This window comes from Danio aesculapii, chromosome 20 (assembly GCF_903798145.1).
Source record: "Danio aesculapii chromosome 20, fDanAes4.1, whole genome shotgun sequence".
Classification (NCBI taxonomy): domain Eukaryota; kingdom Metazoa; phylum Chordata; class Actinopteri; order Cypriniformes; family Danionidae; genus Danio; species Danio aesculapii.
Window position 1 is genome coordinate 30,547,525 of NC_079454.1, and position 27,530 is coordinate 30,575,054.

General features: G+C 36.5%; 1 protein-coding gene across 1 annotated transcript; it reads left to right on the forward strand.

The window, feature by feature from the left end:
* Nucleotides 1–796: 796 nt before the first annotated feature.
* ywhaqa (tyrosine 3-monooxygenase/tryptophan 5-monooxygenase activation protein, theta polypeptide a) lies at nt 797–26,284 on the forward strand. Its single transcript, XM_056481231.1, has 6 exons — nt 797–880; nt 1,501–1,938; nt 14,473–14,596; nt 16,798–16,961; nt 23,167–23,262; nt 25,231–26,284. The coding sequence occupies exons 2-6, from the start codon at nt 1,645–1,647 to the stop codon at nt 25,288–25,290; spliced, it is 738 nt and encodes a 245-aa protein (XP_056337206.1). The 5' UTR covers nt 797–880; nt 1,501–1,644; the 3' UTR covers nt 25,291–26,284.
* The last annotated feature ends 1,246 nt before the right edge of the window (nt 26,285–27,530 follow it).

Genomic DNA, 27,530 nt, shown 5'->3' on the forward strand with positions numbered 1-27,530 from the left:
TTTAATTACGTTAAAACTATTTGTTTGATTCTCACCATACAAAGTATGATAGAAAACAATCTTATATATATTTTATAGATATAATTTATACTTCTAGGTATTTATTAAGCGCCCGCTTACCTCACTTATTGGTTAAATTCGCTCCTGTCTGTCTCATTGGCTACCACCAAGAACCACACTTTCAGCTAAAAACATCTTCTATAATTTTTTACTGACTAAAAAAGTTTCCTACATCTTAAATGGCCTAAAAAGCTAATATATGCGAACAAAAGCATATTGATTCAAGAAGTTTGCAGTTAAATTTACTTGATTTTCATACTCGCATGTAGTGTTTATGGCAGTTTCCTAAGCACATTTAACACTGAGGGCAACATTTAAATGTGTCAAAACAGTTAAAACACACTAACATTAGGCCTACACAAACATGGGAAGGTGGAACGTTTGAATATCTCTAATTAGTAAGATTAAAAGTGGATATAAACTATTTATATATAATGTTGTACCTACATCAAATATTTGGACATCATTAATTTTCCTGCTTTAGAAGTGTAAATCCAACCACGCCCGCTGAGTGCACCGAAATCTGGGGGCCGAAACCATCCTGATGATCCGTCCTCTCCCTTGCTCTAATTGGTGTAAACCCCGTGGTCTCAGAGCGGTCGTTTTATAACCCCGCCTCTATCCCCCTGTTTTGGCAACTATTGGCTAGTGTACTTTGACCGACGTTAGAAATAATTACACATCTAAGACCTAATTGGCCCTGCGTTGGTGTAACCACGCCCCTTTTCAAGATCGGTTGAGGTGAAAGCGAATCTTTTCTCCCTCCAACCCAAAGCGGATATAGCTTTCGCGGAGTAGCTGATTGGTAACGCTCTGCAAGGTGGGAAATTTTATTTTCTATTTTTCATTTATCTTATGTGAATCCTTGCTCCACGTATATCACGAATAATGCATTATTAAAGCGTTCGCTGCCAGGCATTATTATGTAAAACGCAAAAGCGCTGTCATGAGTGCAGTCGCTAGCTGTCACAAGCTAACCAAATCAATTACACGCGCTATCAGGTGAACCATGCACTATTAAAAGCCCATGGAAAATGTTTATATTTATTTGCAGTGTTTATTAATTAATAGTGTTTAGTAATTAATACATAAACGAGCAGTTTCACTTCGTAGTGTGTTAGTAGCAGGTTAGCCATATCGGATGGTTTATTAACAGTGTTAGATTAGACAAGCGTGAGTAACGTAACTTACATTGAGAAATTTCAGGGTTTATATTTGTGATTTTAAACTTTTATATCGTTTATTTTGAGATTTAACAACGTTCTGTCGAATATCGCGTTACCTCTGACTTCACATGTGACTTTAAACCTCTTCATGTGATTTAAACCCGCTTGTTAAACTAAATATGTATTGATTGGCCAGAAATATAAAGCAAACGCAAAGTCCTGTCATGATTCCGGCTTCAGTGTAATCCTGAGCTTTTCTTTTTTTTATCCTCAGGTGCTCCTGGATCACTTCACCCTCAGTGCTTCGGCCAGCCCCGCTTCTCCTCTGCTCCCTTTACACACTGTGTTTCTCTCCCTTCCCTCTTTGCCGGACTCGTCATTTCCCGGAGTTTAAACGACCGCATCGTGCGATTAAATCATGGATAAGTTGGAGCTGATTCAGAAAGCCAAGCTGGCGGAGCAGGCGGAGCGCTACGATGACATGGCCGCGTGTATGAAGCAGGTGACGGAGCAGGGAGACGAGCTCACCAACGAGGAGAGGAACCTGCTCTCCGTCGCCTACAAGAACGTGGTCGGGGCCCGGAGGTCGGCCTGGAGGGTCATCTCCAGCATTGAACAGAAAACCGAGGGCAACGACAAGAAGCTTCAGATGGTGAAGGAGTACAGGGAGAAGGTGGAGGGCGAACTACGCGACATTTGCAACGAGGTGTTGGTAAGGATGTTAGTTTATAATGCTTGCGCTCAGTATTGACTGTGTACTAACTACTGACTCCATGCACTAAGTTATTATCCACTGTAAAATATTGGGGATACTGGCCAAAGTGGCCATATCCAAACTGTTGTCTATACTGACTTGTGTATTGCCGATGTATGTGTTGACTCAATAGGTTTGCAATCTGCGTTGGATAAAATGTGACCCTGGACCAGTCATTAGTGTCAAAGAGATTTACACATCAACTGGAAGCTGAATAAGTTTTCCATTGATAAATTGTTTGTTGGAATAGATAATATTTGGCCAATGTACAACTATTTGAAAATGGAGAAAAAAAATACTGACAATTAGGCATGGGACGATAACCGGTTAAAAGGTTTACTGTAGTTTGGAAAAGTCAAGGTTTTAATACCGCCAGAATTTCCTGTTATACCGTTCCTACGGTATATGAACACATACATATATATATATATATATATATATATATATATATATATATATATATATATATATATATATATACATATATATATATATATATATATATATATATATATATATATATATATATATATATATATATATATAATTTTATTTATTTATTTATTTTTTTGTACATTTTTTTCAGTTTTTAGGGCAACAGTATCTCCAGCAGAAAAAAATATCCTCCACATCAAAAGCTACTGGTCCAAAATATTTTAAATGTTTTTTTTTTTTTTTATAAAATATATTGTGTTCAATGTCCCCCATTGAACACAAAATATTTTATTAAAAAAAAAAGTTTTTTTTTTTTTTTACCCAGACATTTACAAATGATATATAATTAGAGCAGTAATCACAATACTGTGCAACCGTGATAATTTTTATTCTAGGTTATACATGTCACAACCGAATACAGGCCCATACCTACTGACAATATCGCTTTTTATAAGTGAAGATCTGAAGTGCTTTGCAAAACAAAACTAAAAAAAACAGATTTTATCTACAGTTGAAGTCTGAATTATTAGCCCCCAGTTGATTTTTTTCAACACATTTCTAAACATAATAGTTTTAATAACTCTTTTCTAATAACAGATTTATTTTATCTTTGCCATGATGACAGTAAATAATATTTGACTAGATATTTTTCAAGGCATTTCTATACAGCCTAAAGTGATGTTTAAAGGCTTAACTAGGTTAATTAGGTTAACTAGGCAGGTTAGAGTAATTAGGCAAGTTATTGTATAATGATGGTTAGCTCTGTAGACTATCGAAAAAAATATATAGCTTAAAGAAGCTAATAATTTTGACCTTTAAAATGTTTTTTAAAAATTCTTTTTTATTATAATTATTATTATTATTATTTTTTATTATTATTATTATTATTTTTTTTTTTTTTAAAGGTCCTTTGAAATGTGCCTTTTTTTTATTTGATTTTTGACAGTCTGAAAAATAAAGAGAGGGTGGGACTAGGCATGGGCCGGTATAAGATTTTGACGGTATGATAACCTTCATAAAAATATCACGGTCTTCGTGTTTACTGCTCCAAAATAAGTTCTTTTTAAATGTCTGCGTAAAAAATGCAATAACTTTTTCCCCCATTGAACACAATATATTAAATTTTAAGAAACATTTAAAAATATTTTGGACGAGCAGCTTTTGGTTCCTTTTTTGCTGGAGATACGGTTGCCCTAAAAAACTAAATAGAATAGTTGTGAAAAGCATGTAAAAAAAACAAAAAACAACAGAAAAAACTTTCATATACCTTATGAACGGTATAGCAGAAAAAGTTGACTGTTTTAAAACCTTGATATTTCCAAACCGTGGTGGACATAGAGTACCCCCTCCCCTTTAAAAAAACGCCAATAGTGTTGTTTTTATCATCCCTTTGCCAGTGAGAGTGGTTAACATCATCATGGTTAATTGCATCAAATAAATACCAAATGAGAAGCGTCTTGGAGGCACGCCATGTCAGAAACTAAAGCATTTCATTGGTCAAGATGTCATGAGAAACAAGTATGAGGCCAAAATTTGTTGTTAAATTTAGCAAATAGTGCAAATAGTCACTGTTTTGGAGCACACTGGCTTATAGATATCCTTACAACTAACATCTAAAAAAATATTTACAGGAATTTCACTTTAATATTTTATTTAACCCACTCCACACATATGCGCCGAATTATGGGAAAACGATACCTAATTATTGGAAAATACCAGTAAAGCAGAGTATTATGTGATTAATTTTTAATACTTTAAAATTTTGCTCTACAACAAAAATGACAAACACCCATATCAGGAGATTGCAGATTTTGAAGTGCTTTATATTTATTTATGTTTACCACAGGGAATGAGTGATTAATTAGCCTTCTGGGCACCTTTAAAGGGATAGTTTACTTAATTTGTTTTTCACAATTTAATCACACGAAAGTAATTTTAAACTTTAATAAACTACTTTTTTCACAAAGAAGATACTCCAAAGAATGTTGCAAAATAGCAGCTATTGACATCCATAGAAGAAATGAAAATAATATGGAAGTCACTTGCTGTTTTTTTTTTTCCCCCCCTCAACATTCTTCAGCATCTTCCTTTTGGATCCACAGAATAAAAAACGATCTCAGTTTTGGAGGAGCAAATAATTTTTTTCACTTTAATACTAACCCACCTCTATAATCAACACATTTACATAATAATTCTACAGACTACATACAATGTCATGCAGTACATCCAGTCTATACTAGCTACTGCAGCTGTAATGTAGTTTATTCTAGCTCTTCCGTACTGAATACTGCCTCCAATATCCCATTTTATTCTGGGCTTTCCCAGTTTCATCTATAATCCATAATGCTGAGATGCTGACTATACTCTGTGACCATGCTCCATTTCTACTTTACACTTGCTGTCCTCCATACCAGCTGTAATATATTCTGTTCCTATACTGACTGTTATGGTTGACCTATGTGCATTAGTAATACAAATTGAGGATTATATATCTGAATGTATGCATGTATGAAGCTTTTAAGGTTTAGCAATGATGAATGAGTGCTGTTTTTGAGCACCAGCCTAGATCTGTCACTATTAGGACTGTCTCCACTCACAGTATATGACAGGTAGGCAATGAACCCAGTAGTTATGTACTCCTCTACCTCGTTGCATTAGAAAGACTAGTATTCATCTCAAAACGAGTGCTCTATAGAGCTGTGGCACTCAGAGGCGAAAACGGCCACATGCATTGTTCCAGTTTATAGCTTGGCACCTCATCACCGCACTCTTGGTGTAAGAGGCTCTTGTGGAGCTATTAGGGAATTGATTCCTCCGAGCAGTGGTGCAGAGAGCAACAGCCCAGCCTTCAGCTTCTCACAATCGATATGTATTGCAGGCAGAAGTACAGCATCTTTCTTTCTCCTCCCACAGAGAGTGACAGCGAGAGTCAGTGTCATCATTATTGGATTCCCACCGTTTGTCCCCTGGTAGCACGGTCATCCGTTTGATGCGCTTATCAAATGTAGCATAGATGGGACTAGTCATGTCAGGTGTTGAAAAGTAGATGCAGACCACAGGTTGCATTAACTGAAGAACTGACAGGTGATTTGAAATGATAGTTCACTCTTAAATAAAAGCGAAATGTTTGGTAGTTGTTTACTCTTGTCGTTTCCTGCCTTTATGACTTTGTACTTCTGTGAAACTCTTATGTTCCTCAGATGAAAGTGAGTCATGCAGAGTTGGAAAGACGTTAGTGACAAAATAATGACAGGATTTTGGTTTTGGGGTAATCAGACTTTTTATAAGGCATTGTAATTTGGCGTACACCAGAGTTTTGATTCCCGTGCTTCTGCATACTTGAGAAATGTATAGTTGGGTAGGCATGATTAAAGATTTCAACGTAGGATGGAAGATTTCAATGAAAACCGTTGTTTATTTCACAGTGAAGCTCGTTTTTTATGTTTTCTTTATCTAAAAATCAATTTTGGCCATATCTGTGCAGGAATACAATAACAAACATCTGGACCCTCTTCTTGCTTTTGAATGCAACATTTTAGTTTAAAGTAAATAAATATGCTCTTTACTCCTGATAACACATAAAATGCAAGGTTAACACCGGTCAAAAATCAACTGCTGATGCAATTCACTGCCACCATTTCAACACATGTTGAGGGAAGTGGATAGACATTTGTTAAATATAAGAATTTTATTATTAGTTATATTTAAATATCTGCTTAAGTGTGAGTGGATGAGTATGAGTGGAGTATGATAAGCGTTTACAAAGCGCTGTAATAGTTTTATATGAGATAGATATAGATGTATAGAAAGATCTAGAGGTGTGAACCTACATTGGTCTCTCGGTTCGGTTATCATGCCATAGATTCGGTGCATTAATGATGCTTTCTATACGCAATTTGATATTTTACTTTACTGCACAACAATTCTTGAATTAAAATGTATAAATACATTTATATATAAATTGTAATAAAATTTGTCCTTCAATAAAAACAGTCTGAACTGTACCTTTTAAAAACTCAAGTACATGCACAGAATAACATGAGCATTTATAGCAATTAAACAAATATAAATATCCAGCTCGCTTTATGAGCCTTGTCTAGTGAGTTCTTACAACTCTATAATTGGTCATGCACTCAACAGAAAGGGCTGCGATTGGCTCTAAAGCTCTGGGGCTGTTCAACGATGAGTGGCACTCATAAATGGCAGCGGCGATCACAGCTGATCCATGATAGACGCTGAGGAGAAAACTCGCTCTGCTGACACGTGCTTGTGTCTGTATCCAGAAGTATCGCAGTAACAGCCGAGAGGAGAGAAAGTTAGCTCACGCCAGCAGGTCAAAGGTCCATAGTGAGAGAAGTGGAGTTTACTTTCAGTTTCTCCATATAGTGAAAGACTGTCCAGCAAACACACACGCAGTGAACTGTGCAGAGTTTCTGCATTTTTAAGTAGTTGGAGTGTTTTAATTACTTGAGCTCACTCCCTCGCCATAGTAAGCTACCGCAACATAGCGCATATGAGATAAATGACATCAGTACATAACCAGATATGATCTATTACTGAACCGATACTAAATTGTCCGCATCTGCATCGCGGTGCATCGAAGAATCAATTAATTTTGACACCCCTCATAAATGAATATTTTCATAATTCAAATGAGTAGTGGCTTGGACCCGCAAACGGTTCTCCATTCGTCAAGAGTTAACAAGCAGATGCAATTGCAATATTCATGCAGTGTAAGACACATTGACATTACTGTAGAGAAGGGTTCTTTGGGCATCATCCTGAACACCGTATACACATTAATTACATGTGTATGTGTCATTGAACAGAAGAGAGATTCTTGTAAACAAGTGTGTAAAACTCAGATGTCAAACTGGTCAATACATTTTAATTAATAATTTATTGTAGATTATTAATAAATAAAAGTTCTTAAATTCAGCTCAACTGATCAAGATTAAAGTTTAAATCAAATTTTCATAGTGTGGTAAACTAATAATACTGAAGGTTTGGTTATACTACAAGATCAGAAGCTCTTGCAAATTAGAATTAACAGGCATCTAACCAAATTTACTGACGAATAAATGTCAGGCATGGTAGAAAATACAACTCTGGCAGTCTTTCAGATAATGGTTTTGTAGTGTAGCCTCTGACTTTCTGATTAAATGGATAATTCACCCAAAACTAAAAAGTGTCATAATTTTTTCACCTTTTCCTGTTCCAAACCTGCCTGACTTTCTTCATTCTGTTGATCACAAAAGATATTTTAAAGAAAGCTGAATGACTATAACTAATGACTTGGGTAGATTTTTTTTGTCCTGCTGTAGACGTCAGTGTTTACAGGTTTGATAGATTTATAAAAAGATTTGTAAAGAGTGAGTAAATTTATGTTTTGGGGTAAACTATCGCTTTAGCTTTTTAAGGTAAACCAGCTGAAATATTTCAGCTTAATATATATATATATATATATTTTGTTATCATTTGCTCATCACTTTAGTTCCCATTACTTGTCTCTCTCACAGGTTTAAATAATAGTTTCTGTGGTTGTGACATTAGAAAGAAAATATTTGTGGTTTGAAACTAGCCTCGGCAAATAAAACTAGTTGTGAAGACATTTTCTGTGGTGATGCAGTGCTTTACGGTTAATGTTTGTGTGCTCTGTTTTCTAATAGTGACATTTATTCATTTGAGGATTGAGTTCTGCTAATCTTTCTGCATGGAGGGGTATCCTTTAACACGAGGGGCCCATCCTGCAGTGGGGAGTAAATTTGTGCATGCATACTGTAGGCTGTACGTCACACAAAGTGGCAGGAAATGGACGTGCACATCATCATCTCAGCCACCGTTTTCTCTCTGTCTGTTTATGTTGAAAAGAACAGGAGGAAGAGCATTAAAAGAGCTGGTTTCCTGTCAGACAAAAAGAGGAGAATGCATGAAGACAGGAAGGTCAGGAGCCACTGACACACTGAGAGGATTTTTCGTTGGAGTGTAGTTTCAAAGGGCACGACAGTATGAAGCCTCTCATTGTCTGAATAGTAACTGTCATTTAAGCATGGGCCAGTTTGCCCCTGCTGGAATATTCTGAAACTACAACATGTGCCTGCAAATGTGTCTTTCTCTATTGCTAGACATTGAGAAAATCTAAATAGTCAACATTCAAAAAAGAATTCTAAACGTTTTTCAAAAGATCAGAAAAGGTGTTCAATAGTTTTAGGACAACTTTGATGAAAGGTTGACTTCATGGTTTCATTCAAAACGCAGTATAAAATCATGTTCATTAATTTTTATTAGGCAGAGTTAAACAGATGACCAACTTCAAGTACTTTACTACCCACGCTTTAGTGATCGCCAAATGGAAATTACTATAGGATTTTAACTGATGTTTTTACTTTATTTCATCATTGCTCTCATTAAAAAAATCATTTTTATTTGGCTTCTGCAGCTGAGTTATTACACGGTAAAGCTGCACAATTCTAGTAAAATGAAAATCTTTTTTTATTTTTATTTATTTATTCATTTATTTATTTATTTATTTATTTTTATTTTTTTCCCTTCACTATTTTCTCACGATTCTGTAGATGTAAAATAAAGGTTAATATGAGTCGGCAATTATAATTTAATATTATATTATAATTGTTTTTTTTTCTCAAACAAATGGTAAAACAACAATAATATTATGTGTAGGTCTACTTGTTTTTTTTTTTTTTTTTATAAGTGATTCTATTCTACTTATAATAATTCTGATGTTGAATTATGTGTGAGATGTATGCTTGCAATATGTCATTGATAACATTATTAGACAATTTTATTCACTGGTAAAATCAACAGTATATAGGCTGGAGTAGTTATACTGACACTAAACATTTATTTTCATGCACAACTGTGTGTTCGCTATGAAAGAAAAACAAATCAAATACTTGTTGCAATCATAACTTTAAAATGCGATATGATTATTTAAATGATGTGCATGCTTTCAGTTTCACTGCTAAGTGGTGTTCACGATTCATGCGTGGCTCTCAAACGATCACTCTGTGCCACAAACTGAATATTATTTACAACTTTATTATCTGTTATTCACAGCTTATGCAGGTTCTGTTTACTAAAGTAGATGCACGCACGTCTATCATTAAATAGGGCGCATGCCCACCCTCTCTGTGGTAACAGGCAACGGTCAGCAGCCTACGTCACGTGTGATTTTTTTTTTATTTTTATTTTATTTATTTATTTTTTTTTTATTTGTTTATTTTTTTATTTTATTTTTTTTTCTCCCGCATTTCCAGCATTATATGAAGACAAAAATGACTTTTGTGGTGAATTATACCTTATTAATACAGTATGTGACTCTTTTAACATCATTTGGAAATGTCCAAGTTGCTGAGCAACGTATGTGAAACAATGAAAAAACTCGTGCAGCCGCCTTTGCTTCTCTCCGGAACTTGAAAATATGGTTGGCAGAATCGTAGAAATGCTGGATTAAGATCGTCTAGGGGGTCGAATCGAGATCACAATCTGTTTTCGATTAATCGTGCAGCTCTACTACACTGTAAATGGGAAAGTGATCTGTGGCTTCATGGATGTTAGAGCTTTGCTGCTTGCATGTGAAACAGATTAATGCTAAAAGTGAGGTTTTAATGTCATTTATTTTTTTTTCTGTCATTTGCCTTTTAACCTTTAAGTTGTGGTGAACAATGGTGTTTGAACAACTTCAACTTGCATTAGATTTGAAAAGGACAGTGCATTAGGCTCTATTTCTATCCTCATAAAGCTCATTTGGGTCCCTGTAGGACTTTCCCATTCTTACTTAACAGCTGGAATGCACTGCAGGCTTGATAATGCTTTGGCATGAAGCATACACTAATGTTCTAAATCAGCTTTAGTTTTGCTGGGTGATCTGCAACATGAAGGCCCAATCCCAATTCTATTTTTGTACCCCTATTAAAATGTCTATCAAAATTTACCCCTAAGAATTGGGACAGCACTACAACACCTGCACACGTCATCATATGCTATCGCGATCTCTTGCTTCATATGAGATTAGATAATTGCGATTGCTGTACTTTTTCAGTTTTTTTTTTTTTTTTTTTTGGTATTTATCTACAGAAAATCATCATGTTATCATAACGATCTAATGTGGCAATAAGATCTTAACCAGGGCCAGTGCAAGCTGAACTGCTGCTCTAGGAAAAGAACTATCGTGCCGCCCTCAACCAGAAAGTGAAAATGGAAGTAACCGGTTCATGAAGTAAGGACCGGGCGAGGTGGGGTGGTATGTGTCACGGATGAAAGTAAGGACGGGGGTGAGGGGGGGATTTGGGTAGTTGCGGATGAAAGTTAGGACCGCGTTTGCCGCCCTCACTATTCTATTATAAATACGCCCTCACTATTATGCCTCTATGAACGTGCCGGCCCTGATCGTAACTATACTGTGCATTTACACAGTGGCCTTATTCATCCATGTAAACACACCAAAAACAACATTAACATCATAGCAGACACCGTAAACCTCATTCCCAGCCACTAGACTTTTCTGACAGGGTATTATAGTGTCATCGAGTGTCAGAATTTTGTGGGACTGCTATACAGGAGTTATGATAAGCGCTAAATTTCGCGATCTATAATCCCTTTTTTATTTTATTTTTATTTATTATTATTTATTTATAAAGCATGACGGTAAAACAGGAACGCGGTTAAGAATATATTAAAACATGTGCTTGCTGTAAAAGTTCGTAATAGAGACAAAAAAATACTAATTTGTGGATCTCCTTACTTCCGGGTGCAGCTATACTGCCATTGTGGCTGGTGTATTCTGGGAAATTTTCTTACCCCTTGGTTTTGAGTGTGGCTCTGAAAAATCTTCGTTTGAAGAGGTATCTACCCCTTGCCCTTAGCCCTACGCCTTCACTCTAAAGAGAATTGGGACACCCCTACCCCTTGGCGGGAGCGCGCAAAACGAGGGATAAGGGGAAGGGCTAAGGGATAGAACTGGGATTGGGCCTAACACTAGTTGAGGACAATCACAGCTTTTTGATCAATTGAGCATGTTGAATGAGTGTAGTCAATGATAGAGCTATGTCTTATTGGGTCTTTTAGTTTATCAAGTGGTTCATTGCTTGATTAATAAAATCAAAAGTAATGAAAGGCACTTTATTTTTGCATTGATTTTTAAGCATTTTAGTATAGTCACCCAAACTGAAGAAGCGATCAAAATGATTCATAATCAAAATGGTAAAGCAAGTGTTACTTTATGGTTATTTATATATGCACTTATATTAATTAATTATTTTCTAAAATATATTTAAAATAAAAACTTGAGCTTTATCTTCATCTTACAGTAGCTGTATCTGAGTGTTTGATTTATTATCTGCATGGGGTTTCTAAGTATTCTTTGTCCCACCTGTGCACAAATATTCTTCAAGTCACACATTTACACATTATTATGCTTGGTAAAGTCCAGAAAATGGTACAGGTCTTCATTGTGAACGGCGTTTTATTTTTATTGCCTCTGTGGTGATAGTGGCTTTTATATTTTGACACATCCGCGTGTGTGTGTGTTGTCATGAGGGTTGTGTATTGCAGTGCTCAAGCCTGCTGTTAAATCAGGCATTAGGAAGCACATGTGATGTGGCTGCTGCTTTTACAGGGTCATGTGGGGCCAGAGTATTGTGACTGTCCTCTTTTTAGATTAAATGCAACAACATTGGTCTTCAATTCCTGCTTCTGTTTGTCTTCTACTTTCAGTTTGTTTCCTTTTTTACGTTTCCTTTTAATTTTGATTTACTCTTCAATTTATTTGATTTAATTTATTGCACAGTTGGCTCAGATGATTTAAAATGACAAGCTGAGAAGAGAGAGTGCTGGGCTGTTGTAGAGGAAGTCTGCACCATTCAGTGCATTTCAGTTTTGTTTGCATGGTCTAACTAACAACACTACTGAACCAACGCCCAGGTTGTGGTAAACTGCAGAAGATTCTTGATGTCAGTGTACTATGCTCAGTCTGTAGCAAAAACAGCTCTGTTGCACTATAAAACACAACAGACTTTGTGCATACTAAAGCTGTGGAAACTTATTTTATTTTATTAAACATCCATATGATCCTATTCCTTTTCACCTTTGCAGTCGGATTAAAAGTGGCTGATACTAAAAACTGGTGTAAGTACGGCTTTAAATGGGTTGTGTTTGTCTAATTTCAGCTACTCCAAAAAGTAGCAGAAGGTCTATGCACATTTCTTTCCTAGTAGAAGCGTTGTTGGGTGATTAACAGTTGAACACAAGGACTTGAACACAAGATGGAAAAAGACCAAGAGACAGAGAAGCAATTAAATAAAGAATGGTTTACTGAAGAATAAATTATTTTAAACATAAATTTAACTTTAAAAATGGTCAAATTCAGAGCAAAATCTCAAATGATTGCAACAAGCAATTCTTCTCTGATGAAGAACAAACACATACAGAAAAAATGCTTGTCTACTTCAAGGATGTCTTGTGCTTTAGCAAGCATCTTATCAGAATGGTACAATAAACCCCTTTCCACTGACAGCTAACTAATACATAGAAAGAAAATCTCTCATACAATAGAATCTCAAAGGCACCTATGATGACAATCTTTTGTAAGCTGTTTGGACATAAGTGTGTGTAGGTATAGTGGGGTGATGGAAACACAATAAGTCTCTTTAATTTTTTTTATTTATTTCCTGACATTAAAATGGGATCCAAGTCCCTCCCAATTCGAGGCCGACCTCAACGACGTAGGATTGCAGTTTCCCCGCCCACTGAATTGACAGGACAGGACAGGACATGCAAAGCAACTGGAATTTAAAGATCTGTTCAGCTCGCTGTGCTCATTAATCATCATCAAATATGATCAAGAATGAGTTTTACAAGTTTAAAATGTTTTAAATGGCGCACGTTTGTAATGAATTACAGCGTTTACAGCCACATGTCAGTACAATTATAAAAGACGATTCAATCTCGGTTTTTGGACGTTAAATCAGGTTCATTTTGTACATTTATTATAACGGATATCCATACAGCAGCAAAAATTAACGTGTATCCTGTCACATTTGCCATGCAAAAACCGTGCAAAGTTAAGCACGCGCACTGTGTGTGAGTGAACTTTGTAATGACATTGTGTGACATTGCAAAAAGACTTAAATTTACTTCACAACAAATACATAAACATCTGTGCTGTTTATTTGATGCAGCCGAAGCGGAGATCGAGGCACACTCTGATAGGCACGTGGGAACTGTGGGGAGGGAGAACTAGCATTCAAGGCACAGGCAACAAAAACAGCTACATGGTGTTCAGAGCATAAAAATCCAATCTACTGAAAGGTGTAATAAATAATCTGATGGGTGTTGAGCTGAAACTTTACAGACACATTCTAGAGATACAAAAGACTTATCCTAAATCTTGAAAAAGGGGTAAAATAGGTACCTTTTAAAAAGAGTTTACACATGAATACACACAATCTTCACCTATTGATCAAAATGAGTTTTTATTAGTTTGTTGTATTGTACCAAAACACCTGGATTATGATTGAAATGATTCTTGCTATTCACATACTGTTTGTTTCTTTTTCTTTTCTCACTTTTAAGGCATGAAACTTGTTTGATTTTCAATCAGTGCTTGTTTCATCACTCTCAAAGGTCTTTAAATGTGGTAGAGTGTGATGAAATAAGTGTCTTGACAAATTCTGAACATAAATGTTTTCAAGAGATCGTAATACCAGGTAATCAGGACTAGAGCCTCATTCTAAAATGCTGATTCATTCATTAATTAACCAATTGAAGTCTTTAAGTCATCCAGTCAATCCTTTTTTTTAATGTAATATTTTAAACAGACTTGTTATTAGGACTTAGTTTTAGTTGTCCATTCAGAATAGTGGGAGAATCATAATTTTTTAGATCCAAAAAACATTTTATGCAGTTTTATTGCATACCTAAACTGTTTATTTTGTGCTTACAGTTACATAATACTTAAGCAAATTTCCTCTTTAATTATTGCTTCAGTTGTAACAGGTTTAGTCATTGCTTACATTTCATCTCTCTCCCCTCTTGTAGGTATTGCTGGGCAAATATTTGATCATGAACTCGACAAACCCGGAGAGCAAAGTCTTTTATTTAAAGATGAAGGGTGACTACTACAGATATCTCGCAGAGGTTGCCTCAGGAGATGACAAGATGGGTGAGTATCAACTAGGCTGTAAATTTATGCAGTTTATGCAATTTCTTCCCCCCTCAAAGACCTTATTTAAACACAAATGTTCCTGTCTTGGATGCGAGTCAAATTTAGTCTGTGTTTGGGAGACCATATCTGTGCTGGAACTTGTGCTTTGCTTTAGGCTAAATTGGGTCTTTGGACTTTAGAATCAAGTTGAATGAGTTTGGGTTCTGTGCCGAGTATTTAGTTGCCTGTGGACATCTTCTGCATCTTCCTAGAGTCAGCTGCTTGTCCTTATCGGAGACATTCTTCTACAGCTTTTATTTTTCTTCAGGCAGGCTATGGAGCCGTGAGGGGTCATACAGAATTGATTAAAATTAGACTTTCTGAAAATATTCCCCCCCCAAATATCTAATGAATCCGATCTTATGAACTGAATAGCAAAAAAAGCTATTTTAAAATGCAAGGTGATTTTTTTTTTTTTTTTTTTTTTTTTTTTTTTTTTTTTTTTTTAAATAATTTCTTTTTATTATAATTTTTTTTTATAGCCCCATATTCATAATTTCACAATCATCATGCCAAAAATGAATTATTGTCTTTTCTTTGCATAGCAAATTCATATAGCAACTTCACTTAGCAACTTGACTGTTGCATAAAATAATAGGTTAAATAGCAAAATGGAATTTAATTAACGAAGTTAAAAAATATATATTTTAAGTAAAATTAACTTAAAACTGAAGCCAGCTCAAATGTTCTTGAATAAAATGTGCTACAGTAATGTACATATGAACAAATATGTAATGTCCGAAAACGTGTTTTGAGAAGTGTTTTTTTTTTTTTTTTTTTTTTTTTTTTGACAGTTCAGAGCCACCGTACAATCAATTTTATGGATTCTTAAACGCATCCAGGTGCTTCTTGTCAATCAGACAATGCTTCTATGTTCGTTCTTGCTGTCAATTGGAAAAACGACTGATGGAACTTTTATGATAAACCGCTGTGAGTTTGAAACTTGAAGATGTTGCATGACGCGTGCACGCAAAGATTTTGATACAACACCTGAGCATTGAGCCCAGATGACTTTGAGAAACACAGTGCATAATATAAAGACATAATGTGGCGGAAGGTTGAGAAGCCCTATGCTGAATTTAGTGAATTGCTCATCTCTCCCCCCTGCTGCTGTGCAGTTCTGTACAATACGCAATTTATCGGCTTAAAAATATCTGTCTAATTTGGACATTGGACCGGTAACGGTAATCTTAAATATAGCATTTATGGGCCGATAACGATATGGCCGCCAATGTGTTGTGCATCCCTGAATATAAATAGATTACCATTTACTCCATTTACTCCATGTCATGATGTTCTAAACCTGTTTGAGTTGCTTCTGCTGAACACAGATATTTTGAAGTGATTGGGTCAGATTTGTCTTCAAATCCATTCCAGCAAAGATCAATTTAGACATAGGTTTTTAGCCCAGTATGGATGCCAGTCTCCAATTTTACAGCTACAAATTATTAAAATCAGGATTAATATCAGGATCTACCCAGCCAGGTCAGAGGTCATGGAGACCTCTTGAGTGGACCTGGGCTCTTAAAGAATTGGAAACAACTGTATTAGAAGTCATTTGCCATTTTATGTGTTAAATCTTTTAAAGTTAATTCCTTTGTATGTAAGATGGCAATTTGGATGTAGATTGTACCAGTTTTTAACCAATTTAAATAAGACCTCACAGAAGAACGTGTGAAACCAAACAGATGATGGAAGTCAAAGAGGACCAGCTACTGTTTGGCTTTCCACGTTCTTCAAAAATATATTTGTTTTTTAGTAGCAGACAAATGGGGTCTGTGTTGAATTGAATGTGGTCTTAATTAAAAAGCTCAAATGAAGTATACAGTACTCAACATTTGAAGTGGATCCAAAAAGTTTTATTAATTTAGAACAATGGGTATCGCTCAAGTTTTAGGACAACTTTGATGAAAGGTTTTTAGCTGCTACAAATGTTGACTTCCAGAATATAGAAACTTCAAACATTGTCTCAAACTTGGAGTCAAAATGGTTAAAAACTACTAAACAAATTCCAATTGGAAAATGTATTGATTGATCATCTCATTCCTGGAGCTTTTCTTGTTCTTTCTCTCATGGAATGGCTCCAGAACCACCAACTCATTGCCACAACCACTAGTATTATGTCTGTTTATTTATTTCTTTTTGGTGTGTTCCTACAGACCCGATCTCGAACTCTCAGGGTGCCTACCAGGATGCTTTTGAGATCAGTAAGAAAGAGATGCAGCCCACACACCCCATCCGTCTGGGACTGGCTCTCAACTTCTCCGTCTTCTACTATGAGATCCTCAACTCTCCAGAGCAGGCCTGTTCTCTGGCCAAACAGGTAGGCTTTTATATGATAGCATCACTGTTATCCTCCTAGGGCTTGAGTGTCCACATACGTAGACAGCACATTTTAGCTCTTAAGTGGCTATTTAAAATACTTTGTATGTCTGTAACAATATATAAAACATTCAGTGTCATGCTGCTACTGTTTTGAAGCATATGAAATGTCCCAAACAATATTTTTGACTGTCAAAAATGAAAAAAAAATTAGCTTTTACACTCTGATAGTCAAAGCAAGTTAAAAAAAAAAAAAAAGACAGCTGTGAAACATAACCTGCTTTGTCTTTTTGTAGGAAACACAGTTTTTTTTTTTTAGTTAATGCAGTCTATCACTGAATGTGTCGGCTGTCTTTCACTGGATCAGCGCTAGACACCAAAACACCAGCACCAGGGACATTACGGTTCTCGCTTCAAAACAGAACAAAAGTAGGATTCTGTAGTGATTTACCCAGCTGCTGCTCCCTTCCACCTCATCCCTGTCTTTGAGGTGCTGAACTCTGAATCCGTGTGCGAGAGACAGAGAGAGGCCGTGTTTACTTTGTTCCACGCTGAGCTTGTTTTTATTTTTAATTTTTTAAATCAAACGTCTCCGTGTCACGCAACATAACGAACGTTGCCAACGCTTTTAGAAATCGATTTTTATCGATTTAATCGATTTGCTGTTGCAGCCCTAATCATATTAAAAGATGATACTTTGGTTTTTACTCTAATTGGGGATGCGCGATATATCGGCGCCCATATCGTTGTAGACCGATAAATGCTATTTTTAAGATTATCATTATCGGTCCGATGTCAAAATTAGACCGATATTTTTAAGCCGATAAATTACGTAATTGTACAGAACTGCCTGCCTCGCGCTTGTGTGGGTTGAACTTGTTCAGACTTGTCCAGTGCACTATAAAGGAGCTTTCCTCACATTGTTTATTCCTTCAAAGACCATCCTTTCCTTGTGTGGTATTGCTGTGCGTTAATATCTCAGTAAGTAACCATATTCCTTATCATTGTATATATGTTTGATAGAGTGTCATTGTGTATTTCGGTTTAAATCGCCTCAGGAAAAATATTACATGTGTAAACATAACAGCAGTGATGCAAGGAAACAATTTATTTTTTGCATGCTGATTTATGTGAAATCGTGAATATAGGTCTATATAATCACCTTGCAATTTTGAAATTATAGCTTTTTTTTTATTTGAGTTAAGACTATTCAGTTCATAAGAGCAGTTAACTTCAAACTTTTATTATAGTTTTTTTTTTTTTTTAAATCACTTTTTCACTATATAAAAATATAACATTTTGAAATATTTATGTTTTTATATCGGCCTTAAAGTCTCAAGAGTTATCGATATCGGCCAAAAAATAAATCCATATCGGTGCATCCCTAATTCTAATTAGGTTCTAATAAGCCCAAATAGCAAAGAGAAATAAATGCATGTAAAAAAAACACCTTGGGCCTTAAGAGGTTAAGCATTTCTGTCCCTGGCTCTGGCTCTGAATTAAATTGATAATTTCTTGACTCTTTTTAAATGGACGTTAAATTTGAAAAATCAAGATGTTTTCTAATTTAATCCTGATTCACTTTTATGGTTTAACATTTATATAATAATTTGAAAATCGCACTGCAACATGGATTAAATAAACTTTGATACAATATGTACGTAGACCAGGATTCCCTGAGTCAGTCTAAATGTTTTCTGAGCATATATTTTGTTACTGATTGTATTGACCCATATGAAGCTAGGTTTTTATTTTACATCAGCTGTCCTGCAGGTGTCATATGTGGAGAGGCAGTTTGTATAATGAATGCCTGACTCAACTGTTTGCGGTGTCTGGAAATAGGAAAGTTATTTTATTTATTTATTTTTTTTAAGTTATTTACTAGGACCTTTTATGTGAAGCTGCTTTGACACAATCTACATTGTAAAAGCGCTATACAAATAAAGGTGAATTGAATTGAGTTGAATTGAAAGTTAACAGTAACCTGTATTACGAGCCGTGTGATCATTTTGTAAGGTGGTATCAACAAAGCTTTGTTCCATACAACGCATACAACAAGCAGTGTTTGTCAACCACGTTCCTAGAGGACCACAGCTCTGCACATTTTCATGTCTTAACCAAAAACACCTGATTGTGATCATATGCTCATAGGCAGAGACTGTAATGGGTCTGTCAGACAAAGGAGACATCCAAAACGTACAGTAATGGTGGTCCTCCAGGAAAGTGGTTGAGAAACATTGTTCGAAAGGAAGCTCATACATGGCAGGAAATGGTGCAGAACAAACAACCAAATTGGTGATAATGCGATTGTTTACATGCTGATTTATTGCAATTAAATTGGTGTAAGCAGCATGTTTACAAATGATTATGGATTGAAAAAGATTGAGCTTAATCCCATGAGACTGATTAAAGTTTAATTTCAACACTGAGTAAATATCAGAGATGCCAATGTTCATGTTTACTACACTTTGCTAGATTTACTGTAATCTGGAAAAGTGATTTGCCCTGCTGCTTTGCAACATTTGTGATTAGATTTTAACAAATACAAAGGTGTTGATCGTAACTACATGGCAATGTCTGACCTGAAAACTTCACGCTCAATTGGACAAAACACTTTCATGTATAAACAGGCACCCACTTGCGCAGATTTTCATCCTTTGCCATTTCCTGGGCGAGAGGGCCTTAATAATCCACCCTTGTTGCTTCTATGTTAGATTAAAAACTAGGGATGCACCGATACCTTTTTTTGGATCCGATACCAAAATTCTGAGTATCGACTGATATAGATCCGATCCCAATACTGTGCGTTTAAAAAAAAAAAAAAAAAAAAAAATTTATTATTTTTTTTTATTAAAAGCATAATACAGTTTTATAGTTCTGGTGCTCAAATAATATATCTTCTTTAATAAAAAAACAGACCTATGGCCTACATTTATATGTCAGATCGTTCGTTATGACATTGATCTGTTGTGGTCCAGCTTATGTTTCCTTTTTAATATTAAGATTTTTTCTTTGAAATCTGTAATAAGCTACCACTATTGACCCTAATCGTTGGTGAAATAATCAGCCTTTTAGCAAAGCCTGATATTTTCTTGCAGGTTGGAAGCAGACCAAACTAAACCGTCTTAGGCCAGTTTTACTTCATAAACTTTCCCTCACATAAACTCCCCGCAAGTGAGATGGAGAAACTGAAAGCATGTCTGAAAAATTATTTTGTCTGAAATTTACCGATATAAATTAACGAATTTCGTTCAGTATTATTCGTTGGTTATTTAATGCATTTTGTTGGTCAGTTATCTACAAAATAAACTAATATTTGAGGTGACGTTCAAAACAAGGTCCGCTTATATGCTTCAGTCCACAAACTGACAAAAAGGTCTGTTAAATAAAATACTAATATAAATAAAATTACAGTGAAATATTCAGTTTCAGAGTAGCCTATTTTAGGCTAAATAATTTTCTGTTAATGACAATCCATATGCCCCTTTCAGTTTCACTTGTATTAATTTAATCAACTACTTTGACCACAATGAGCCAGGCTTTACAAACTATTAAAGTATTCACCTCAAAAGAATAAACTCAGTCGGAAGGATGAGAGAACAGAAACTCATTATGAGAATAATTTTATGGAGCGGCACACGTTGCTTCTGCGCAGCGGTTTGCTTGATGAATCGCTTGATGCATCACTGAGACACACCGCGCAGCCCTCCTGTATCTGCAGACACTTTAAAAACTGAGCAGCACAAGGGGAAGAATCCGTGCGTTGAGGATCTGTCCAATGTAGGCTATTATTAAGCCTTTTCTAATTTAAAGTTTCAGGTAGGCCTACTGTGTGTGTGAAGAGCAGGTAATAACTCTCTCTACTCCAGTATTGCAAATGCGATCTGCTGATCTAACACACGGTGCAACATGATTCAGAAACAGCAGTAAACTCCATGTTACGGGTCAAAATGAACCCTTTAATGCAAAACTAAATGCATTTCTCTACTGATTATTTAAACTAACTGGAATAAATAGTTTTGTAGAGTTTTACTGTGTTGTCATGAACGCGACACACAGTTTGAACTGTAAATGAATAAAGAATGATTGACAGGCGCAGCGGAGGGAAGCGCTGAACTTAACATGAATTTAAGCACATAAATATTCATCTGTACTTCACATTAAACTATAGAATGGCTACAGAACATTTGGGATATAGTAGTCCTACATGACAACTTTTTAGTTCATTTTGTTGGCTTATAGCCTAAATTACACAGAATATAGCGCACGCGCAAGATCAGATTTGGATTGGTACCAGCTGGCCGATACCAGATCCAGCAAAAATATTTGTTATCGAACCGATATCCGATCCAAGTATCGGGATCGGTGCATCCCTAATAAAAACCAATTTATTTTTGTGGGAGGTCTGTGGATAGTAGGCACCCATAACCTGCACAAGCATGAGTGTCTTAACACCTGCACCAGCAGTCACGTCTCTCCCATCACAGTAGATTGCAACCATGTTCCTATTTCTGTTTTGCATGTCTACTTACTCAAACACACCTGATTCAACCTAATTTATTCGTTTCGCATTATTTCATTCTCAAATTATGTCTAGACATATTTTACATGCATTTAACAACGACATTTCTGTTAATAACAGCTGGCAGCGCCCCAGCAATGCTGTCATTTTCATATGGTAGCTAGAGGTAAACCAACACAGCAGATGATCAACTTAGAGCAGAGGTGCCCAATCTGTGTCCTGAAGGGCCGGTGTCCTGCTGAGCTTTTCCTTCAACTTGCTTCAACACACCTTTTGAAGTTTCTATGAGAACCTTTGAAGTTTCAGCTATACCTAGTAAGAACTGGATCAGCTGGTTCAGGTGTGTCTAATTGGGGTTGGAGCTAAACTATACAGGACATTGCTTGGGCACCCCTGAATTTGAGGACAAGTTGTACATGCTAGAACTGCGGCAGCAACTCCTCTAGATTAATATCCTAATTGAGATTCCAAATATGTTTTTTTTTCTTCTTTTTTCCACCTCCATGGTGTTTGTTCACCCTTTTCTTTGGCAAGTCGGTAGATGGGCAAAGACTGTAGAATATACAAGACATGTCACTTGTATGGTTTTGAATGGGGAAAAGGTGTAATGGTCAATATGGCAAGTGAAGCCTCTCCTTGTACAGTCGCCAATCTGGTGATCGCTATAGAATGAAGATTCTCCGGGGGAAGGGCTTGTACTAGATGTGAGTTTCTGCAGATTTTGTGTGATTTTTGAACGTTTAGAAATTAAATAGAGGCAGTTGTTGATCAATTTTATTGGTGATTCCTAATATGAAATTTTCTCATAAGCTTGGCAAGCAGTTTTTTGAGAATTTGACGTTTCCCCAATCAAACAGAATGCCCAAGCGAGGTTTCAAAGATGGCTGCCGAGTGAAATGAATTGCCTTAAAGCATGGGTCTCAAACTCCATTCCTGGAGGGCCGCAGCTCTGCACAGTTTTGCTTCAACCCTGATCAAACACCGCTGATCCGACTAACTGAAATGTTCATGACTCATTCGAACACCTTGATCAATTAGATCAGGTGTGTTTGATTAGGGTTGGAGCAAAACTGTGCAGAGCTGCGGCCCTACAGGAGTTGACTTTGAGACCTATGCCTTAAAGGGGCTTTCAGACTGGTCATAGCAGCAAAGATCTAGGGAGATGGTCATCCTACATCAAACTGCTTGAGGAGCTCAAACATGGTGATCATCATGAAGTCAGAGATGTAGAAGCATTATTTAGGAGCCACAACCAAGGAATTGAGAGTTCACTTTGATCATATTTCATCTGGGACAGACCAGAGTTGTACAAAGTGTACAAGTATTAAAGGTGAAGTTTGTATTTTTATTTTTATTTTTCTTGCAAATCAACTTCTAGCTCAACCAATAATTTAGATTTGGGATGGGACTACCTGTTTAACAAGAGAATTTGCTCACCAAGTTATTTACATTCTGCTATGTGCTTTTTAGTACTGGAAATAGCTCTCTACACCTTTAATTAGACCTTTAACTCAATGAAGGGGAATTTCCAGTGGAATTTTACCCATTTGTCCTTCAGAAGTTTTACATTTTTTTTTCCTTTTTCTTCAAGCTTTGAATTTCATCAGGCGCACGGTGTGCATACCAGCTGCATGACTGGGTTTTGAGCACATACCTCAACCTATTGTGGCCTTGTGTTTTACAGGCGTTTGATGAAGCCATCGCAGAGCTGGATACACTGAATGAAGACTCGTACAAAGACAGCACACTTATCATGCAACTGCTTCGGGACAACCTCACAGTAAGTTACAAATCTCAGATACTGCAGAATGTTAAAGGTGCTGTATGCAAGTTTTTGACTTTTCTAAAGCATAAAAAGATCATAGCATGTTTCTTAAATATCTGCAAACATATTAAGTGAACATTTCTCGTTCATCTGAAAAACAATGCTGAAGTCACTTATTCTGCTTTGAAAATGGATGTGCCGGAATGTCTGTCTTTTTATTTTAGTTCCTTTAACCCGCCCTATGCCAGTTTAACCAATTATATTTCAGCACCCGCGGGTTGCCTTGGTGGAAAACCACGCATTTTATTCATTTAGTCAGAAAGGCTCTCAAAGCATGCGTCTGTGATCGAAATGCGACCTCCGGTGGACAGTAGCAGACTCCAAAATGAGACTCTGATTCAGAGTTCCACATGAGGTTATTAAATGGCAAATAATATAAATATTACGAGTGTACACATTAGGTGAGCAGGTTACATTGTAACTCCTTTGTCCTAAAAGCACACTACGTGACAAGATTTGCACCAGGTGAAACCCGACATAAATTTAAATGCAGCCATTCAGAAGCACAGAAACTACACTCACTCACGAAATGGTAAGGTTTATAATCTAAATAATACATATTAAACCTCTTTAACAATATTAAATGTTGACGGTGAATTACTGTGTGTTAGTTCAATTTCAAACGGTTTTTGTTTTCAAGATCTGAGGTTAACCGTTTACTAGGGTTGGGTCGATGGACGATGCCATCGTCCATCGCCGATGGCCAATAGACATCATGATGCTGACCTGGCATCGCAATCCTTTGCCCCGCCCCCATTGCAGCAACAACCTGCATGAAACATAGACTAAATAAAGACCAGTATTTATTCATAAATAATTATATCACCGATGCCATTGTCCATTGCGATGTTTCACATTATACATCGTTCAATGACAAATTGGTCGACATAGCCCAACCTTACTATTTACTGCTGCTTTCATTGTATGGCAATAAATGTCATGTAAAATGGCATCCAAACTTGCATTATTAGCATTCAACACTGAATAATGCACATGAGGTGTACCTGAGGTGATCATTGTCTGTTTTTGTTATTCAGCTGTAAGAAATGGAAGCTGTTTCTAAAATATCAATTCGAGGTGTTGGTTAGAACAAAAATGGGCCGTTTCAGTGTTACAGTACGGTACGGGTTGATACGGGTCACATTTATCAGGCTTGTGTTTCCACTGCCACAATGGTGCCAATGTTTTAGGTTGCAGAAAAAAATCATTTGCTCCTTTGTTTTTTTTTTTTTGGGCTTCACTCAGAAGCGTTTCAATAATCAAGCGCACGTTATTATCATCAGCTCAAGAAGTTCGTTATTTCAAACATAGACGCACGGCGAGTGCTCGCGAGAAAGTGAAATCACTCACACTTCAGACTTGTAAATAACTACGGGACACAGGGTAGATTCTGCTCTTCTTCTTGGCTTTGTGGCTGTTTATCAAGATGACAAGGTTTGTTTGAGCTTGAGTCGACCATGGCTCGTTATTATATGTATATATTAATATGGTGTAATGTCTCGGCTGTGTATTTAAAAATGGCGCTTACTTTGTTCTCATTCTTCTGTCTTTTGCACGAGCTAGTGACATATCTCTGTAAATTAATAGCGTTCAGTTGGATGTCTTGCTCCACCTTTTGGCACCCTTTTGTTGTGCTAGGTACCCTTGGGAAGGGTCTCCAAAAAGCTGTACGATACGGTTTGCTTTTAGGTACCTTTTGCTAGTGGAAATAGCCTTTAGGTTCGATAGTCACTCGCTCCTGTTGGTTGTCAATCAAAAACAAGTGTTTTTTTTTTTTATCCAGGAATGTAATACCTACTTCAACCACTGGGTGTCAACAGTCCATACTGCACCTTTAACTTGTATTGCAGCCATTTATACAGATGTTTCCAAATGAAGAGATTGAGTACTCAAGCACACCTTTTTGTCCCCTTTCTTTATTAGTTATGGACCTCTGACAATGCTGCAGATGAGGGTGAAGGAGGAGACGGAGGAGAGAACTAAACGCCCACAGATTAACTTTTTACACTTCTTCATTCCTTATGGTTTCACTCATGATTACTCCAGCCATGTAAGCCCATGATCATTACCAATGAGCCGTGAGTGTGGGAATCCAAATCAGTCCATTTGCTTTCTCCGTTCTCCACCTCCTGGCTTGTGGTTGTAATGAAAGTAAAAAATATTAAGTTAAAGTAACATCTCCATTCCTCGGTTTTGTGTTTTTTTTGTCCTTTTTTGGCCTCCTTTATGTGCAGTGTCTGCTGTAGGAGACTATTAGCCTCACATAAAAATCAATTGTCTTTAATTGTGAGAAAGCGACTAGTGTGTATATTCTGGTCAAATGAAGCATTGGAAGTGTTGGTCACAAAAATCAAAGTGGTTTTGCCTCAAGCATGGCTAATTCTTGTCCTGCTTGATCACATTTCATTATACTTCTCTCTAGGAAGATCAACATGCACTTGAATGAGATAAAGTTCTTGTTGACTTTCTTAGTGTTGGCTTACAATGGGCCTGTGCTTTAGTATTGATAGCAGGAAGGCTGTTTTCTGATGTACCAAGTCAGCTAGTCAAGTATGCACTTTTCATATACCGTCTGAATTGCATCTCCTTTCATCTCGAAGGTCACTAAACACTCTGCCTGGTTATGGTTTTCACTTTAATGTGATTTGGCTTGTGATGAGTGAACAAGAAAAATATATAAATATATGAAACAAAAAAAAAACTCATGCATGCCCATTTTTCAATATACACTGGAATGGGAACAAATACTGCATACATGTTCCACAGTTTGGTTAAGTACTTTTTTCATTGCAGGTTTATGCACATGTTGAGAAAATGTTTGATTGTCAAGTGATGTCGATAGTTATTTGGACCACTGTTGTGTTTTTGCTAATCATTGACTGTAGTCCTCCCTCGCCCCCCAAAAAGCCTTGTGAAAATGTACAAGCCCTGCATAACAGCAATGTAACCTGAATTAAAATGACCATTTTATAAATCACTTGTTTTTTCTCATCTCTTTTTTTTGTACATTTATTTGTGAGATGGTGGGTTTTGTCTTGGCTGCATTTCTGTAGTTAAGATTTGTTTTTAGTGACAAATGAGTTTTATTTTTTTTTCTCTGACAGTATGCAGCTTGGTGTCTTTTTATTGTCTTCCCCTTTAAAGGGCACCTATAATGGAGAATCATCTTTTGTCAGCTGTTTGGACAACTGTGTATAGGTATAGTGCAGTGTTTCCCAACCCTGTTCCTGAAGGCACACCAACAGTACACATTTTCAACCTCTCCCTAATCAAACACACCTGAATCAACTCATCAGAAGATTAGAAGAGACTCCAAAACCTGAAGTTAATGGGTCAGATAAGGGAGACATTCAAAATATGTACTGTTGGTGTGCCTCCAGGAACAGGGTTGGGAAACACTGATATAGTGTATCCACAGTCCTATTGAGGTGATATAAAGACAATAAGTCTTTTATTTATTTATTTATTTTTATTTTTTTTTTCCTGACGTTAAAATAGGATTCAAATCACTCCCATTTTGAGGCCCAACCTGACGTAGGGGAGCAGTTTCCCTGCAGCCACATATTAACATGTTTCCGTAGTAACTCATATAATCATATCAACAAGACAGGACGTGCGCAAAGAAACCGGGATTTAAAGATCTGTTCAGCACTCTGTGATCATCAGTCATCATCAAATGTGATCAAGAATGAGTTTTACAAGCTTAAAACGTTTTTAAAACGGTGCATGTTTGTAATGAATTACAGCGATTTAACCGTCTTCATCACCACAGCCGCGTGTCAGTACAATTATAAAAGACGCTGCTTCAATCCGGGTTTGTGGACGTTCAATCAGGTTTATTTTGTACATCAACATAATGGATATCCATACAGCAGAGGATATTAATGTGTATACTGTCACATTTGCCGTGCAAAAACAGTGCAAAGTTAAATATGCGCAGTGTGTGAACTTTGTAATGCAATTGTGTGACGTTGTTGCAGAATACATACAACAACAAATACATAAAATAATCATTGGTAAAGTTCTTACTGTAGTATTTCTCACAAACGTTACGTGAAATCTGCTTCCTTTATGTCTGTCACAGTGCTGTTTATCTGACGCAGCCGAGGTGGAGTTTGAGGCACACTCTGACAGACAAATGGGAACGGTGGGTGGGGAGAACTAGCATTAAAGGCACAGGCCACAAAAAACACTTACAGTATGTTCAGAGCAGAAAATCCAAT

What these genes read in the sequence shown, in the direction of transcription:
- ywhaqa (XM_056481231.1), top strand. Translation starts at nt 1,645, where the DNA reads ATGGATAAGTTGGAGCTGATTCAGAAAGCCAAGCTGGCGGAGCAGGCG. An exon ending in ACATTTGCAACGAGGTGTTG is followed by an intron (nt 1,939 to 14,472) that starts GTAAGGATGTTA and finishes CCCCTCTTGTAG; the next exon opens with GTATTGCTGGGCAAATATTT. An exon ending in CTCAGGAGATGACAAGATGG is followed by an intron (nt 14,597 to 16,797) that starts GTGAGTATCAAC and finishes GTGTTCCTACAG; the next exon opens with ACCCGATCTCGAACTCTCAG.